Raw genomic sequence first — 16,215 nt, forward strand, 5'->3', positions numbered from 1 at the left:
CCGCAGAGTTTGCTGGCTTTCATTGTTACTCCGAATTTGAATAGCACAGTTATTGATCAGTTAAAGCAGTTGATTACATGGTCACCTGGTTTCTTGGGTCTGAATTGGTCACTGATCTTAAGGAAGAAACAAAAACCAGTGGACTCAGTGGCCCTCCATGGCTAGAATTGAGTATCACTGCTGTAAAAACTACAAATAAAAATTAATCCATATAAAGCAGGGGTGTCCAATCTTGTCTGAAAAGGACTAAAGTACAGCAGGTCTTTTGTTTTAGCCAAGCACGATGACACCTGATTCTATTTAAAGTCTTGATTGAAGACCATGATTAGTTAGTAATCATGAATTAATTTTTTTATTGAACTATTTTGTGAAATTAAATGTTATATTACTGCTCTCGTTTTTAATGTGGGGATTTCCCACTGCTTCTAACAAAACCCATCACACCTCTGTACCACATTTAAAAATACTAGAGCATATCCAGAGTAGTAAGTAATCAAACTGAATTTGAACACGGAAGTTTCACTTGCAAACATCGCCGTCAGTAATCACATGTGCTTAACTAGTGGCATTTACTATATCAACATAGATTACTGATGTGATGCAAATGGTGATTGTTTGAGAAGGCTTGAAAAAGAGGCTATCGTGACCTCTAGCTGGCAGAGGACTGAAGTGCAATGCAAGAAAACAAGGGGAGACAAACTGATGGCTTTTGTTACAGTTATTATTCAGAATGACAACAACTGGTGCTTGACCTTTTTATCAAAAAAAAGAAAATAAAAACCTGGTTTGATACTTTAGAGTACTTTATTGCTATCATAGGATGGAACTAGCAATAATGTTGGTTTGCATAGCTTACCTAATAAACATGGTTTTCTAAATGATGAATGACTAAAGCTGTTTACATAATGAATAGTTTTGTTTACTGCTGTACAGCCCCCAAATATTAAGACGTTGTTACAAGAAAGTTACAAAATCTTTTTTTATTTATTTTGAATTAAAATGACTTCATTGTTAAGAAATTGTATCTGTCTTTCGAGGAAAAAAAATTCATAGAGCATGAAATATTCACAAAGTATAAAAAAATATGGAATCTAATGAAAAAAAATGAACTCAAAACATTTTCAAAACAAATCTTGATCACTGCCACATGATTAAGGCTTTGTAATGTCACCATTATAGCCCCTAGATGGAGCCAAAGCCCAAACATAGTATCCTGGTCCTTTTTCTTGTGTATAAACCCAACTGCCTATATTCAAATAATTGATTTTACTCTATTATAGAGGCAATAAATGTTAATATTTCCTGGTTAGTACATTTAATGTCACAAGTAATCAGAAATATGTAAATATGCACAAAGTTTCAAAATTTCATAAGTTGTACAGTTTCTGCAGCTGGTCTACTGCTTTTTTAAAACTTCAAATCTATGCTGAAGCTAACTGACACACCCATCTGAATGCAGATTTCAAGGAAGTTTGTTCTTATTAAATATATCTGTAGCATTTAAAAAATTATTTTATCAATGACAAAGGATATATAAAAACATTTTATAAACTACTTCTCAATAAGGTACAGTAGACACTGAATAGTGGTACTCTGGTGTTGGGCTGCTTTATCTCTTGTTCATTCTGTCATTAGACATGCAAACAAAACATTGCTATCTCTTTCAAATGAATAACTGAACTTCAGAATAAGACTTTCCACAAATGAAGTCTGCAATAGCGTGCAACATTTTCTTCATCAGTAATACTGAAATCATTTTTTTTATATTCCTTTCTCATATCGGGGAGGACCAATCAGTACGGTAACAGCAATTCAGAAAAAAACATAACATCTAAATATGACATTCAAATACAAAAAATAGACAAATATCATTAACTACAAAATAATGCACCACATCTGTCAGTAGCAAACAGGAAGTAAATAGCACATACTGTACGTAGTCACGGTGTTGGCCTGGAATATTCTACATCCTTCAGTTATACGTGCATAAAATCAGTGGGATGTGCAGTCTCACTGAGTGAAGTCAACAACAGCACAGTTGAAAGTTATGACCCTTCTGCCAGCAAAAGGCCGTTCTGCCAGGAAGTGAAGGCCGTTGAGGTTTTGCTCGACCGCTGCTCCAGGACTGAGTAAGTTTTGCTTGGCAGGACAGCACATGTTCAGCGACAGCGCCGCAACTGCCTGGCACAGCGCTGAGGCCGCTGCCTGGAAACTCCCCTAGCAGCAGAGGGAGGGCCGCTGCCTGGAAACGGACGGACGGACGAAAGGAGGGACCGCCTCCTCCGGTTCCCACACACAAGGGATCTACAACAGGGCAGAACTGCTCCTCCTGGCAGAACTGCACAGCTATACCCGGGTCTGCCAGGGTTCTGATTTTCTGGGTTCTGGATTAATAGGATCCCCCATGTTTGTTTAGCACCCCCCGCCCCCCCCCCCCCCCCCCCCAACCACAAAAAAGCTAGGTTTTATGGTAACCATAAACATCAAATAAGAAATGTTTATGCAAGAGGACGAGGTGCATGCAGCTCAGGTATCAGGCATGTCGTAAATGTGAATGCCAATGAATGAAGACCGGCTGCACTTCATTGGCTGCACTGTATTTTGAATTGGACCCCTTGAAGCCCAAACCAGGGCCTCCCTGCACACCTGGCTCCTCTCCTCAGCACACCACCTTCCCGCTTTCTTGCACAGCTGCCTGCGCCTCCTTGGTGGGGTTCTGTCGCTCCTCCTCCTTGGAGAGGGGGAGGCTGCTGCTGGAGGGGGTAGAGTCTATGACGGGACTGGTGGGGACAGGGCACAGGTGGGTGCCGGGTGAGAGATGGCAGCTGAAGGTAGCGCTGATTTTGAGCGTGACGGCAGAGTTGCTGGCCTGTAGGCTGTCTGTGAGGCAAGAGTACATCAAACATCATTATTATCCACCTGAGCTGTCCTCACTAGGTACACACACAGTTCTGCAAACACGTGCATACGGTATGTTCTGGGTGCCACACTACAATAAAGATATAGAAATTCTGGAAAAAGCTCAAAGAAGGGCAACTAAACTGGTTCCTGGTATAGAATGTAAAGGTCAAGAGGAAAGACTCAAAATACTTAATCTCACTCACCATGACACACACTCCCCCCCTGACTGCTGTGAATAACTGGCCCACAGCTCTGGGCTGAAGGCTCAGGATCCAACAGGGATCTTTGATCTGTTCTGCCGGAGGATGAGGACGAGAGGGAAGGGTTGCTGGAGTCCTTTCCTCCCAGCAGGCACAGCTTCTCAGGAGGATTAAAGGGGAAGCAATCCTGCGGGCTGTGCACCGAGGTGCAGTGCGATGGCTGAAGACAGACAGAAAGCAAAGGAGTCATTTGGCCTTGTTCACACCTGAGCCTTCTGGTTCAGCCTACCAGAGTGTACTTCCCAGTGTCTGAAATCCATGAAGCTCAAAACCCACCTTGTTGGTCTCCTTCTTAATATTGTTATTTGTGTCACCTGTGAAATAAAATAAAATAAAAAATGTACTTTCATATGGATTTTAAAAAAAACAGTGCCATGTAAATGTGCCTTTACAAAGGTAAATGAAGAATACTTTCAGAGACAAAATATTTTATTTTTTGTTGAAAATGTTGTACTGGGTGTTGGGTTGACATACCAGTAGCTAAACACAAATAATGTGCATCATCCACTCACGCACACGTGTCGCTGTTTGCGAGACAAGACGAGGGTGTTTGTTCTCACGCCTTACCTCTATTTCGTTTGAAACAGACAGCCAGGAAGACAATCAAACCCAACAGGAAAGCTACAGGCAGAACTACTCCTGTGGAAGATGAGCAGAGAGGACAGTGAGCATCTCAAAAAACTCAAAATGTAAATCTTTTAGTAAAAAACATTGCTTCCTTTTAGCCAGTTTAGGGACAGGCACTTGGGCCCTACTTACCAACTATGATAGCAACACTGTCCAGCGGTGGGGTTTTGGACTTGGAGATGGAAACACCTGTGCGTCTGTCAGCAGTAGTAAAGGTGTTGGATGTGGCATGGGTGCTGGCTGTGCTAGGGGCTCCGGAGGTTGTGGTTGTTATGGTTGTCGTTGTGATTGGGGTGCCAGTGGCCAGGACACATACTCTATCGGATGTGGCATTGCCAGGGCGAACAGTCCTCCCTCCTTGGGATTCACAACTGTGGGAAACATTGAAGCATATCAGCAACACCCCTATTGAGTGTAAGTGTGTAATGTGTAATGTGTACTCGGAGGTTACGTGTATACAGTAACTGTGCATTGTGCATGATTGTGTGAGACTGCATGTGTGTATGTGTAGGTTTAAATATTACAACAGTACATTCCAGAATTTAGAAGATGCTCTTATCAATAGTGTCTTACACAGATTACATTTGTAGAAAATACATTTATATAGCTGGATATTTTATCAAAGCAGTAAACTATCCAGTACCTTTGCTCAACGGCACAACTGCAGTGACTCACTTGGGAGTTAAACCCATAACCTTTGAGTTACAAGTGCAGTTCCTTAACCATTATACTACAGTGCTGCCACATATGCAGTAAGTTTGCTTTCATTGGAGTGTGTGTATGCGTGCGCACACTCACTCTGTGTGTTGTTGGCAAGTCTCAGTGTAGGACTCTTTGTCTGAGAAGGTTCCTTCAGGGCAGGGTGAACAACTAACATCAGAATCATCTGTACCTGCAATATGACAACGTGAAAAAAACCCCCCGTTCATCACAACGTCCCTACAGTGCAACACACCTGTAAAAAAAAAACAACCCACCGGGCCATTCATCAACACATCCTGTCTCAGTGTGCCGTCCCTGTGATTCAGGAACGACTGCGGTCACAATCACACACACCATGGACCACAAGACACCGACCCTCCCTCAGAAGCACTCAGTCACACGATCACGCTGCGCGCAGTGAGCAGGTGGGTCAGAACCCGGGCCTCTGGCGCCGCGCGGTTTCGGTTCCCTGCTTCAGAGGGTCGTTCGCGCCGGGACGTACCCTGCTCGGAGACTCCCTCTCCCGGAGGGCAGCGGGTGAGCTCCCTGCATTCCTTGCAGGGGCGGTTGTGTTCCCGCATGATGCAGTAGGTGCCCGTCCTGCATGCACACGTGGCGTCAGCTGAGGTGCTGCAGTTTCCGGTGTATATCAGACCCATGTCTGGCCAGAAACACACACACCGCAAAATCAGAGACGTGTGGCCAAAAACCAGGACTGCACAAAATGCACACACACACAGACACACACACACACACACACACACACACGAGAAGCACACTGACATACACACAGGAGCAAATGCAGGATGTATGCAGGTGTATACACACACACGCACACACACACACACACATGCACACCATTGTGTATTTAAGGGGCAGGCCTGACAGGTGTTCAGCACATTATAGGCAAAAATAACTTGATAGGATTTAAACATGTTTAAAAATGGCACCTTGGTAATAAATCAAACTGATCAACATGCCTCCATACAACCCTTCCACCCCTTCTGAAACGGGACACCTACCTTCTTGACACCGGGAACACCTGAAGCAGTTTTGGTAACGATTTGGAACCGCAAAGAAGGTTCCCTCCTTGCACTTCTGGCAGACCGTGTCCGAAGTAACTGAGCAGGCATTCTTCACATGAAATCCTGTGTAAGCACGATCACATGATTATGACTTCCCTTTCTACAAAGACGCTTTATACATCGTTTGAGTCACTGAATTTATTTCACTAAAGCAGACTGTCTGACCTTCTTACAGTATGTACTTTTCCCACTTTTTTCAGACGGAGCGAAACCACATAGGGTTACAGAAAGAGACTGTATCGCTGTACAGTAACTGTCACACCCAGGAACTGAACCCACAACCACAAAGGGGGAGGGAGGCGGGCGTTCCTATATGGGCTGCCAGTCGGCCACCGTGCGTATAGGCTACACGGACTTTCTCAAGCCTTCAAATTTTAGAGTTGCCATATTCAGGACTGGAAAATATGTGAACAATGGACAGGAACAGAGAAGAATAACTGGGCAGGCTGTTACTGGGTCCCACCCAGTAGTTTATGGTAAACTACTTTCTCCTCTCGCCACAGGCCCTGGATCTGACACAGGCCCTACAATCCAGTTATTCAGCTGTAGAAAAAAAAACCTGAAAAAATTCAGGTCAAGCAACTTAAGCTCAAGAGTACAACAGTAGTGACCCACCAGCGAATCAAATCTAAGGTTGAGTTGAAAACCCAGCAACCTACACATTCTGCTACACTGCCACTTAAGCAACAGCTTCCGCCAAACTTACCAACCCCCACCGGCCAACTAACCAACCCCTCTCCCCCCCCTTTACTCTGCTGGCGTCTGCATTCATGTTCCGGAAAGTGTCTTTACCCCCTCCCCCTCAGATTACACCTGGGTGACTCAGCCTTGCCCAGATCCTCAGACGATGCAGTACAGACTGCTTAAGAAGCCGTCTTCACGACAGCCTGCCATTAAAACACAAGCCACTTTTTCAACTGACGTGTGAAGCACAAGCAAGCTCTTTGACTGCATTCTTTTCAGTCTGCGCGAGCTGTTGCCCGAAGCTTAGGAAAGGACTTCTCGTTGACTCCTTAATCCACTTCAGAAAAGCACCGCCCCTTCATCCCGGTCACACAACACCGGGAAAGTGGCCTAAATCTTGAGCGCTGAGGCCCACAGGAGGGCACGCCTGATTTCAGATCAGAGGCACAGAGAGCTCTGAGGAAAGCACTCCGGCTGAAACGTGCTTCCTTTTTGGTACGGTCATAACGCGTTTATATTTTTGCGATCTCTGATTAAGAATTTTCCTGTCGGGAGGTGAGTTTAAACAATGACAGTGTCCAGGTTACATACTTTCTAATACACTTGATCTCTTTTTAAAAAAAAATTTTTTTTTACTTAAAATTTTTTCTGCGCAGTCACTACTTTCCATTTGCTTTGGAGCCTTACAGAGGTGAGCTGAAAACAGAGAGCTTATTGATGAACGCTACCAAATAAATGTCGCCCATCATGTGGTGTGGGTCTACGTGCTTGCACGGTATCCTTGGCAACGCTGCTAGCCGGGCTCGATCTGGCAGCGAACGTGCAAGCGCGTGCAGCACTTCCTGTGTGGAATGCCCCGACCTCACACCCGTGCTCGGCACAAGCCGGCACCCAGGAAGTGAGTGGATGCCGCTCCCTCATCTAACGCACTTCTCAGCTCTGACATCAGCAGCGGAGTCACAGAATGCACTTTACAGACATGAAAGTGCACTTTACAGAAAAATACGCTCATGCCACACCCGGTTCACATGCATGCTCATGTGTTCATTTCAAACGCACTCTTCATTATGATGACTATGAATGCAGCGAGGGTTCAAGTGATAAAAAAGAAAACAAAAAAGTGTGATGGGTCACCAAAGATCCTGGCTTCTATTCATACTTAAAGAATTTAAAAAAATTTTTTTGGTATACCCCCTACATCCCACATGTCACTTCTCTGTGAGGTCATAGGGGAAGATTTTTATTTTTGTGGCAAAGGCTTTTAAAAGACTAATGGTAACATAGCTAGGTGGGTCCTAGGAAGAGCCGTGCTTCCATTTACAGATTCAAATAACTTACACATTTCCTGAATATGCATCTAGAGGCAAGCAAAATAAAAATAAATAAATAAAAAAACATCCAGTAACACCAATACTGTCCCATTCATTCACACAATTGAGCAAGTTGGAACCAACTGCTTCAGCTTCAATGGTAGAGAAGGTCAGGAGCCAGGATTTTCACAATTTAGAAAATGGAGTCAGGACTTTCACTGTGTAGAATACCTGTAGAATATCTTTAATCTGTAGAATTAGGCAAAGCAGGGATGGTTCTCTGGCTCAGTTCCCTACCTGGTTTACACAAACTGCAGCAGAGTTTCACTCTTTTGTCGAAATACATGGCTGGGTCCGGGCACTTGTCATTAGAGACCGGAGGATAGGGTGGCAAAAGCACCTGCAAAGGACATACAGTAGTAGTGAGTACACACGGACACAGTGCACTGAGAGTGATGCACAAAAATAACCCTTCAATTAAGCAGATGATTTCTTCACATTTCAGACACTAATAATGAACAATCCCATATGAAATGCAGGCCCTTGCATGGCCGTGCTGCACAGAGGGCCTTTTGCATAGAGCCTGGGAAATACATTACGTAACCACCACCACAACAATGGAGTGTAAGTGGAGAAAGTCATGCTAAAAACAGAAAAAAAAAGAGGTAAATCAAACTTCGTGTTTTGGATCACATCTCGATAATACCAGGAGACCATGCTGACATGCGCCCACAGCACCCTCACAATTGGACATTTAAAATTGGGGGGTTAAAGAATAATGGAATTAAAAACAGAAGAAGAAAAAAAAGAAAAACAGTCTGATATAGTGGAAATGCTTCATCAAACAGTGATGATTAAAGATAGGGCACAGGGAACAACTGATGCATTAGTGAAAGCCAAAGAAAATATTTGTTCATTATGGTAACATTTTTCCAGCCTGGCATTCAAAAGGGTATTTTTGCCTTTAGACAGAAAAATGCCCCAAGAACACCAACCCACACACTATCCCCAACACATCTTTTCAACTTCTGGGTTTTGGAAGTCCACCAATGTGGAGTTGGAGACGTCCACAGTGAAGATGGCCCAACAAGCTCGGTCTTTATCACGCCACAGCACGGCATCAGCAAGCTGGCGAGTCGCTGCCAGGAGCGCCGTGGCTCAGCCAGGGGCCCAGATACTGACATTCCCCCTGAAGCTGGCAAACTCCAGTGGAGGTTACTGGTTACAGTTACTAGAGGCATTGCAGTTTATTAAACTGCAATGCCTCTAGTAACCCCCCCCCACACACACACAGAAGTAGATAAGATTTTTTTCATTCCAATTCATTAATTTAAGTTTAGGTACCATGCTCTGGTGCCAAACACAGCAGGCTTCATGCGCCAATGAGCAGCACCCATTGGAATCCAAGGAACCAGTAGGCGGAAACAGTCTCCGGTTCTTGCACAACTTGATAGGCTCATCCAGTCAGACGTTTCCTCATTCTATCCCCTAAATTCCGATGACTGTCTGTTAAAGTCAGGCCTCACACCTCATGTCTGCAACCCACTTTCATCACTCCAGCCATGATCTTTTTCCATTTACTGTCAGCCTGCAAGCAATGCATGAGAGAGAAACTCTTACAGGTATACTGTAGGCCCAAGTATCAACAAGAACAATAATGAAAATTTTCCATCCTGACTGTGACTCACTAATGTTTTTGCTTTGTTTCGTTTTTTTTAAAACCTCTCTGAGTCAAGGCAAAGTCACATCAGGCATTTAAATTTATGGAATGGGTGTCATTCCAAAAGAATATCAAATGGTTCACCATTAGTCAGCTACCTAAGATAAAAAATTATAGAACATATTCTGAAAAACTGCATCGGCTTTTGAGAACATACGCCGACTGTATGTTCTGTTTAGATTCATGTACATTTCAGACAGGCAGCACTGTGTTGGTGCCTGTTAAAGATGCTGCTACTACTGTATGCTGCACTAAAGCTAGGCCTACACACCGCCCACTCACCCCATACCCCGGGGTTTCACTTCCTCTTATCAAAGTGAGTTTGTTCCGGATAAAAACTAGATTTCCCTTTCTCAAAATTGACATGCAGGCTACCATTTGGCAGTGAAAAATAAGGCAGCCAAAACTGTTATTAGATTAGAAAGTTGCTAAGAATACAGGTTAATACAAACAACAGCACTCCCCTCCTGTGTGTCCATGTAAAGGAAATTGTGCAAAGATAATCCTGGCAGCCTTACCCGAAGCCAATGTCAAGAGGGCTTCTTGTTAATGACTTCAAATCAGATAACCAAACAAAGACATCCGCACCGTAAGTGTTTGCCAACGTTATCTGGTCACATGCTTTTTAAACTGATTTTCAGAGGCCTAAAGTTTTAGAGTTCTAAACTCTGTGAGTAGACATGACTTGAGACAGGAGATAACACGTACGGATACTAACTGCGCTACCACCCATTTAAATATGGCTATCCCTTGGAAATTACTTCAGTGCTTTGCAGTGGGGGAGAGTTTCCATGGCAACAACTGAGCACAGAACATAAGCACTCAGCATTTGGCTGAATTTATTTTATAGCCTTTCTGATCAACCCCTGGTCATTTAGAATGTCAATAATTATTAAAGCTTAACTAAATCCTTTAGTGAGTCCAGGATCCTAATCACCAATTCATACTGAGGACCTTTGGTATATGTAGCTATATGGATTTCTGGGGCAAAGGACTGTGGCCTATTGATTCCTGAGTACATGCAATGCCTGTAAAGCAGTCTTGCATATACTGACCACCCCAGCTTTTGAAGGATCTCTTATTTGCAAATATTCTATATCAGAGTTGTGCAACTCCAGTCCTGGAGGTCTGGTGTGAAAATAGCTTTTTTTGTCCCAAGTTCTTCAACTAATTACTTGGTCCATCAGACCATAGAAAAACATTCACCAATGACATGTGTGCAACTGTTGTTCGTGACTTCATCAAAAATGACAGACAGAACAAGTAACTGTGCAAATTAAATGTTTAAATCAAACAGATCGTTCCTTGTGCAGCTGATCTACTTGAAGATTCCTAGATTCACAGTTTTTTAAGACAAGTCACTAACTTAGCAGCAACTTCTCTCTCTTTAATAATCTACTAACTCCTGTAGAGAATCTGGGTCCTTCGGTAGGATATCTCTGTTAGGGGTTATAATGACAATATATATCCCAGTTTGTGACACAATTCAGATTCTAATAAAAAGTACAATACCATGTGTTAAAAACAAAGAAAAGAAACCCGCATTTCCACCCACATCCCACAACAGAAAAAATGTGAAACTTAAACCAAAAGCAAACACGTGGCAGAACACTAGCTGTGAAAATGCTGAATAGAAACGTAAAAAAACCAGTGAGTGAGCAAAATGAGCCGAATTCTGCAAAGCCTTCAGGCTTCCGTTCTTTTGGGCCGTCAGTTGGACACAAGGTGCGCGCCATCAGCAATCAGGTCATCGTTCAGCTTCATCTACAGGACCCACACAGGCACACCCACACACTCAACAAAACATACCATTCATTAAATTAACGCATTGATATTTTTAGCACAGTCTTAATCTCTGCTAGCCTAAAGCTATCTGCATTTCTGCACTACCGTTTACTCCTGTGACATATCAAAAACCCGAGTACTACAATCGGCACGTCTACATCAGTTGGTCCACTTGTTGCAAAATGTTCACAAGCCTGCAGGCAAAGAGCTGTCACATGACCAGAGTTAACCAAGTTTCACAAATGGAAAAGGACAAAAGAAGAACTAGGAGGCTTTTCTTTTATTTCGTGAAGCTCAGAAAGCGGCAATGTTTCTGCATTCTCTCGCTGCCACCCAAACAGCATCATTGTCTTAAAAATGCTCCAGTGTTCTTTTAAGTCACACTGGTAATAATGTAAATAAGGTAATACATAAGGTAAAAATCAGCACTTAGAAGAATGTTACCTTCAAACCCAAGCTGCAAAGAAAGTGTTGAAAAAAGTTTATCTCCATTTCACCAAAAACTGTGAGAGACAGCCTTGTGGGGAGGTTTCACAAGTAACTCAATGAATCATTCACATTATTAGTCACACTGGCCTCTTCGTTTTGACATGGCCGAACTGAAAATCATTAGCATGACAGATCAGTTACAGAAGAAATTACAAAAAAAAAGTTTCACAAAACAGTCCACAGCCTCCCAAATGGAGGGTGTTGATGAAAATGTCTTGAGAGATAGCATCCATTTCAGGGAAGCAGGGTTTTCTCAGAACTCCAACCATACACATTAATGATCGGCACTGTTGTGGCAATATTATTTATTACCACCATTGACAAAGAATGAATAACTTGCCCCCCCCCCCCCCCCCTTCACAGCCTCTAAGCACACATAAAGGCCAAAGCTCGATGATTTTCACATAATGATTTGGAGTCATGTCATTTACTGACAGAAAGCAGGGCAATACAGGCGACCAAAGGACAATTATGGGGACTCCCTGAAACACCAGCAATGGGATTCCAAAGAAGCAATCTCAGGCAGTGACCTTAACACTTCCCCATCGGGTGAATCCAGGACAACTGTTCCTCAGGCCTTTTCCACTTGTACATTCTTTGTAAATATCCATTAGTCATTCATCCAAGAACTGATTGGAAGAACTAAAACAACAGCTATTCCATTCTAAAGCCTTTAGAGTGAATACAATGGAACGTTTTTATTTCATTTTTATTTTTAACCGAACGCAAAATTAAGCTACAAGGAACAGTGTCTTAAAACGCACGCATCAGCAGACTGGATATTCAGCATACAGGTGTGGTCTCCCGTCTTCATTTGCAGTGTCAGCATTAATCAAAGAACCGCGACTAAAAACATAATTGAATGGCTCCGGTGTTCAGCTTAACAATGAACAAATACAACATTGCTTTCACATAATTTCTACCTCTATAACTCTTAGAAGGTGTACAATAATTTGGACTTAAGCCAGTCACAAACAACACCGATCCGTAAAAGAGTCTGTGTACAGATGCCGAAACTATCAAGACGATCATGGGAAAAAAAGATGCATTCCAAAATACAGTTTCTACACCTGTTCAAAAGCAGCCAAAACAATGAACACAAAACAATGCCATTTCAGACATCAAATATATTTTATTTCAAATGTTAGAGCAAACCCCCAACCTCACTGTTCGTGACGACTGCTTGATGTGGGTAGTTCAAAAGAACAAGAAGTAAAACTACTGTAAATTTCACGGTTGGGGCTTGCGTACAGGAGAACTCACTCTTTCACGGCTGACAAGTCACCAAACGTAAGGCTTGTATAATTTGAAAGCCATTTGGAAGAGCGCCCGTGGAATGGCAGGGAATGTAGCCTAATCGAAACTGAATTGCACCATGCAGTTACTCAAACTAATTGAAGTCTACCAGAAATTGCACAATTTACAGTATGCACAATAATCCCGGAAAAGGCAGAGAAGACTGTATGGCTGTATGACTGTAAGCCCCAATCATGGCTTCAGGAATTCTGTCTAACCTGGTTTATATGTTTTCTAGTATAGCTAAGTTTTTTCATCTAGCCTATATATTCATCAGAACCAGTTTTTTCAAATTATCTTTGCAATGCTTCGTAGTTTGATCGCTGATGAGTTCTACAACGAGTATTTTCTTTTCATTCTCGGACGCAGTAGGCGACGTAGGCTATATTCCTTATAGCCAAATCAGAGCAGGCAGCACAACATTTCAGGAGCCCAACAGTGCTAGTGCAACACTCTGGCTTAACAATATTAAATATTATACATACATTTACATTATTATTTCACATTTCAATTTTACCCCGTTAATGGTTCACCGATTCCAACCCATTGATGTGGTTGTTTTGGATAAGAATGGTTCGGACTTCGGACTTAAAATAAGTAGGGCCTCGGTAATTAAAGAAATCAAGGAATAAATAGCAGTAGGCAACAATTAACGGTGCTGTCACACGAAACAGGCTAGTCTACGGCTTTGTCACACGGAATAGTCTACCGCTCTGATATTACAATTAACGTCGACATACATATTTAACACTGTTTTGTCACTGGTTATTAAGGTGACATTTCAGCAAATAAATGTTTTATCGCAATGAAAACCAGGTTTTGTTATGCTACACAGCACCAAAGAACGGAAACAGCAAACTCCATGCACCAAGCATTCCAGACTCAAAATAGCGTCTGCATGACTTCGCACAAACAGCGGACACACTAAAATAATGAAACAATAGTAGCCTAATAAATAATTTGTGTTTTGCGTGAATCAATTAGTGACAAGTGAATGTAGTGTAAGTCGCTCTGGATAAGTCTGCTAAATGACTGTAATGCAATGTAGTGAAAAGCACTCACCTTGTTCTCTGCAAGACGCATCACGCCAGCAATCAGAAAGTACTTCACCCAAAACATGTTTTGAGCTGACGAAATGTTTTCTTCGAGATAAATTTCACCGAAACAAAAGGTGTCGGTAATTCGATTTCGGAAATCTGAAGTTATATGGGACAAACTGACAACAACGAACTTCAGACAACGCTGCGTCTAGCTGGTTGAACTTCACACTGTTCCCACGCTGCAGCACACGACTCACGCGCCCACTTTTCTTACTTCCTTGTAGGTGAAATTGGCTATCGTAGCCTATAATCTGAGCATAAACATGAAAACTCAACAGAGGTGAATTGTAGAAAATACATAGGCTACATACTTACAAAATGTTGGAAAAGTAATTATTGATATAAGAGTACTTTGAATTACACTGCATGAAAAGAAGAGGTATTTTGAAGTGTACTGTATAGGTCGGCTGCCCTGCAATTCTTACAAGAGTATTGTAATTTGGCCCCGTTTTATTCAGTTTAGGCATTAGACATAGCATGATCGGGAAGCTATCCATCAAAAAAGGGGGGAAATAAATGTTTCTTATCTACAAGGGCCACATAAATAAGGTATTAAGGTGTATAAAGGCTTTTTGAATCTCCCCTAGTCTTTCAAAGATTGACGCACCAGAATGATTGTCCATGTCAAAATAGGTTCAGGCATTAGGCAAGAGGAACAGAGAAAAACTTCATTTTAAAGTTCGCCAGGAGGGTCCTCATCAAGGTCGTCATCTGAAGTTTCCCCCAGAAGATACAATGAAACTGAAGAGAATTGATTAAAATGAACAGAATTGTTAATCTGTTACATTATTGAGGTGAGGCCATCTCTGGTCACAGTAGAAAGGTTATTAATACTGGAGTACAGTGTTGTAATATCGGGGTGCTTTGATGATATAAAGATCATCTTCTCTAAGTGGCACAACTTCGAGGTGATGCTGGTGGAAGGCCATAAATCTTGTGTGAGATAAGGACAGGGACTGATTGGCGCCTGCAGAACACACACCCCTCTTCGCCTACACACACACACTCACACACGCACACACACATTCAAACTCCATAAATTCCCTTCCCTCAGTGCATTACATTACATTTCATTATAGGCATTTAGCAGACGCTCTTATCCAGAGCGACGTACAACAAGTGCATAGGTTTCATGATGTAGAGGCGCAAAAGAAACACTAGAGTGAAGTAAGGATCGTAGTGCCAGAAGTGACCACATCGATCAGGACTCCAACCCTGTAGAGTAAGCTTGTTCAGCAAGCAAGAATCCTACCAAGTACAAACTAGCACTGGAATCACACCTAATCATACAAAAACAATCCTGCCAGATACACTAACATAATCAAATTATCCTAGCTAGGTACAGTGAGCTGAACTATAGGCTAGGGAGGGGTGGGGAGAGGTGCAGCCTGAAGAGATGAGTCTTCAGTCTGCGTTTGAAAGTGGTGAGATTCTCTGCTGTTCTGACCGTCACGGGGAGGTCATTCCACCAGCGAGGGGCCAGGACAGACAGCAGACGGGAGCGGGAAGTGCAGACGCGAAGAGGGGGAGGTGCCAAGCGTCCAGAGGTGGCAGAACGGAGAGGTCTGGCTGGTGTGTAGGGTCTGATGATCCTCTGGATGTATCCTGGTGCTGACCCCTTAGCTGCCTGGTATGCAAGCACCAAGGTCTTAAATTTGATGCGAGCCATAACAGGCAGCCAGTGGAGGTCAGTGAGCAGGGGGGTGACATGGGAATGTCTGGGGAGGTTGTAGACCAGTGCTCTGTGAGTACAGTAATTCAACATAGAGAACTTATTTCTGTGAACCATTAGGCCTATGTGTCATTTTTATGTCCCCTCCTCTCTGCGCCCTCAGTTGCTTGATTTGGCTCCACGCTTAAAATAGAACTGACAGACAGGCAGTGCCCACACCCGAATTAAGCTGTATGAAAAATTACACATTTACACGTAATGTTCTGCGGGCATCAATTGATGTGTCACTCAATGTTTCCCTTTCACCATCCGTTTTATGATGTGAACCTAGTACTACCAGAGCAAGCTGACTGACTAGACTGTGACAGATTGCACAGTTCTTCATAAACGCTGCCAGATAAACTGATGAATGAACTTAGTGGTTGATTGAGAAAAGGCAGGAATGCTCAAACATTAAAATAAAAAATAAAAAGTAAAGTAAGTTGCCTTGCTTGCTTAGCCCACCTTGCTACCGAGTAATGAAAGCTCTCAGTTCTTTCTTTATAGTGTAATATGCTGCCAGACAATAGTAAAGTCATTTAGTT

General features: G+C 42.8%; 1 protein-coding gene across 1 annotated transcript; it reads right to left on the reverse strand.

Annotated features, from left to right (window-relative positions):
• Positions 1-2,432: 2,432 nt before the first annotated feature.
• LOC118207706 (tumor necrosis factor receptor superfamily member 1B-like) lies at positions 2,433-14,164 on the reverse strand. The gene is made up of 10 exons (XM_035381554.1): positions 13,922-14,164; positions 7,867-7,969; positions 5,513-5,638; positions 4,993-5,151; positions 4,587-4,680; positions 3,921-4,159; positions 3,729-3,800; positions 3,438-3,475; positions 3,105-3,321; positions 2,433-2,880 (listed from the first exon to the last, which is right to left on the reverse strand). The coding sequence occupies exons 1-10, from the start codon at positions 13,976-13,978 to the stop codon at positions 2,660-2,662; spliced, it is 1,326 nt and encodes a 441-aa protein (XP_035237445.1). The 5' UTR covers positions 13,979-14,164; the 3' UTR covers positions 2,433-2,659.
• Positions 14,165-16,215: the final 2,051 nt, after the last annotated feature.

This window comes from Anguilla anguilla, chromosome 11, assembly GCF_013347855.1.
Source record: "Anguilla anguilla isolate fAngAng1 chromosome 11, fAngAng1.pri, whole genome shotgun sequence".
Taxonomy (NCBI): Eukaryota; Metazoa; Chordata; class Actinopteri; order Anguilliformes; family Anguillidae; genus Anguilla; species Anguilla anguilla.

Excerpts from the sequence above, each read along its gene's own strand:
- LOC118207706 (XM_035381554.1), bottom strand. The coding sequence starts at position 13,978 with ATGTTTTGGGTGAAGTACTTTCTGATTGCTGGCGTGATGCGTCTTGCA. Across the intron at positions 5,639-7,866 it reads CTGCAGTTTGTGTAAACCAG|GATTTCATGTGAAGAATGCC; the intron begins GTAGGGAACTGA and ends GTGCTTACACAG. Across the intron at positions 4,681-4,992 it reads AGAGGGAGTCTCCGAGCAGG|GTACAGATGATTCTGATGTT; the intron begins GTACGTCCCGGC and ends GTCATATTGCAG.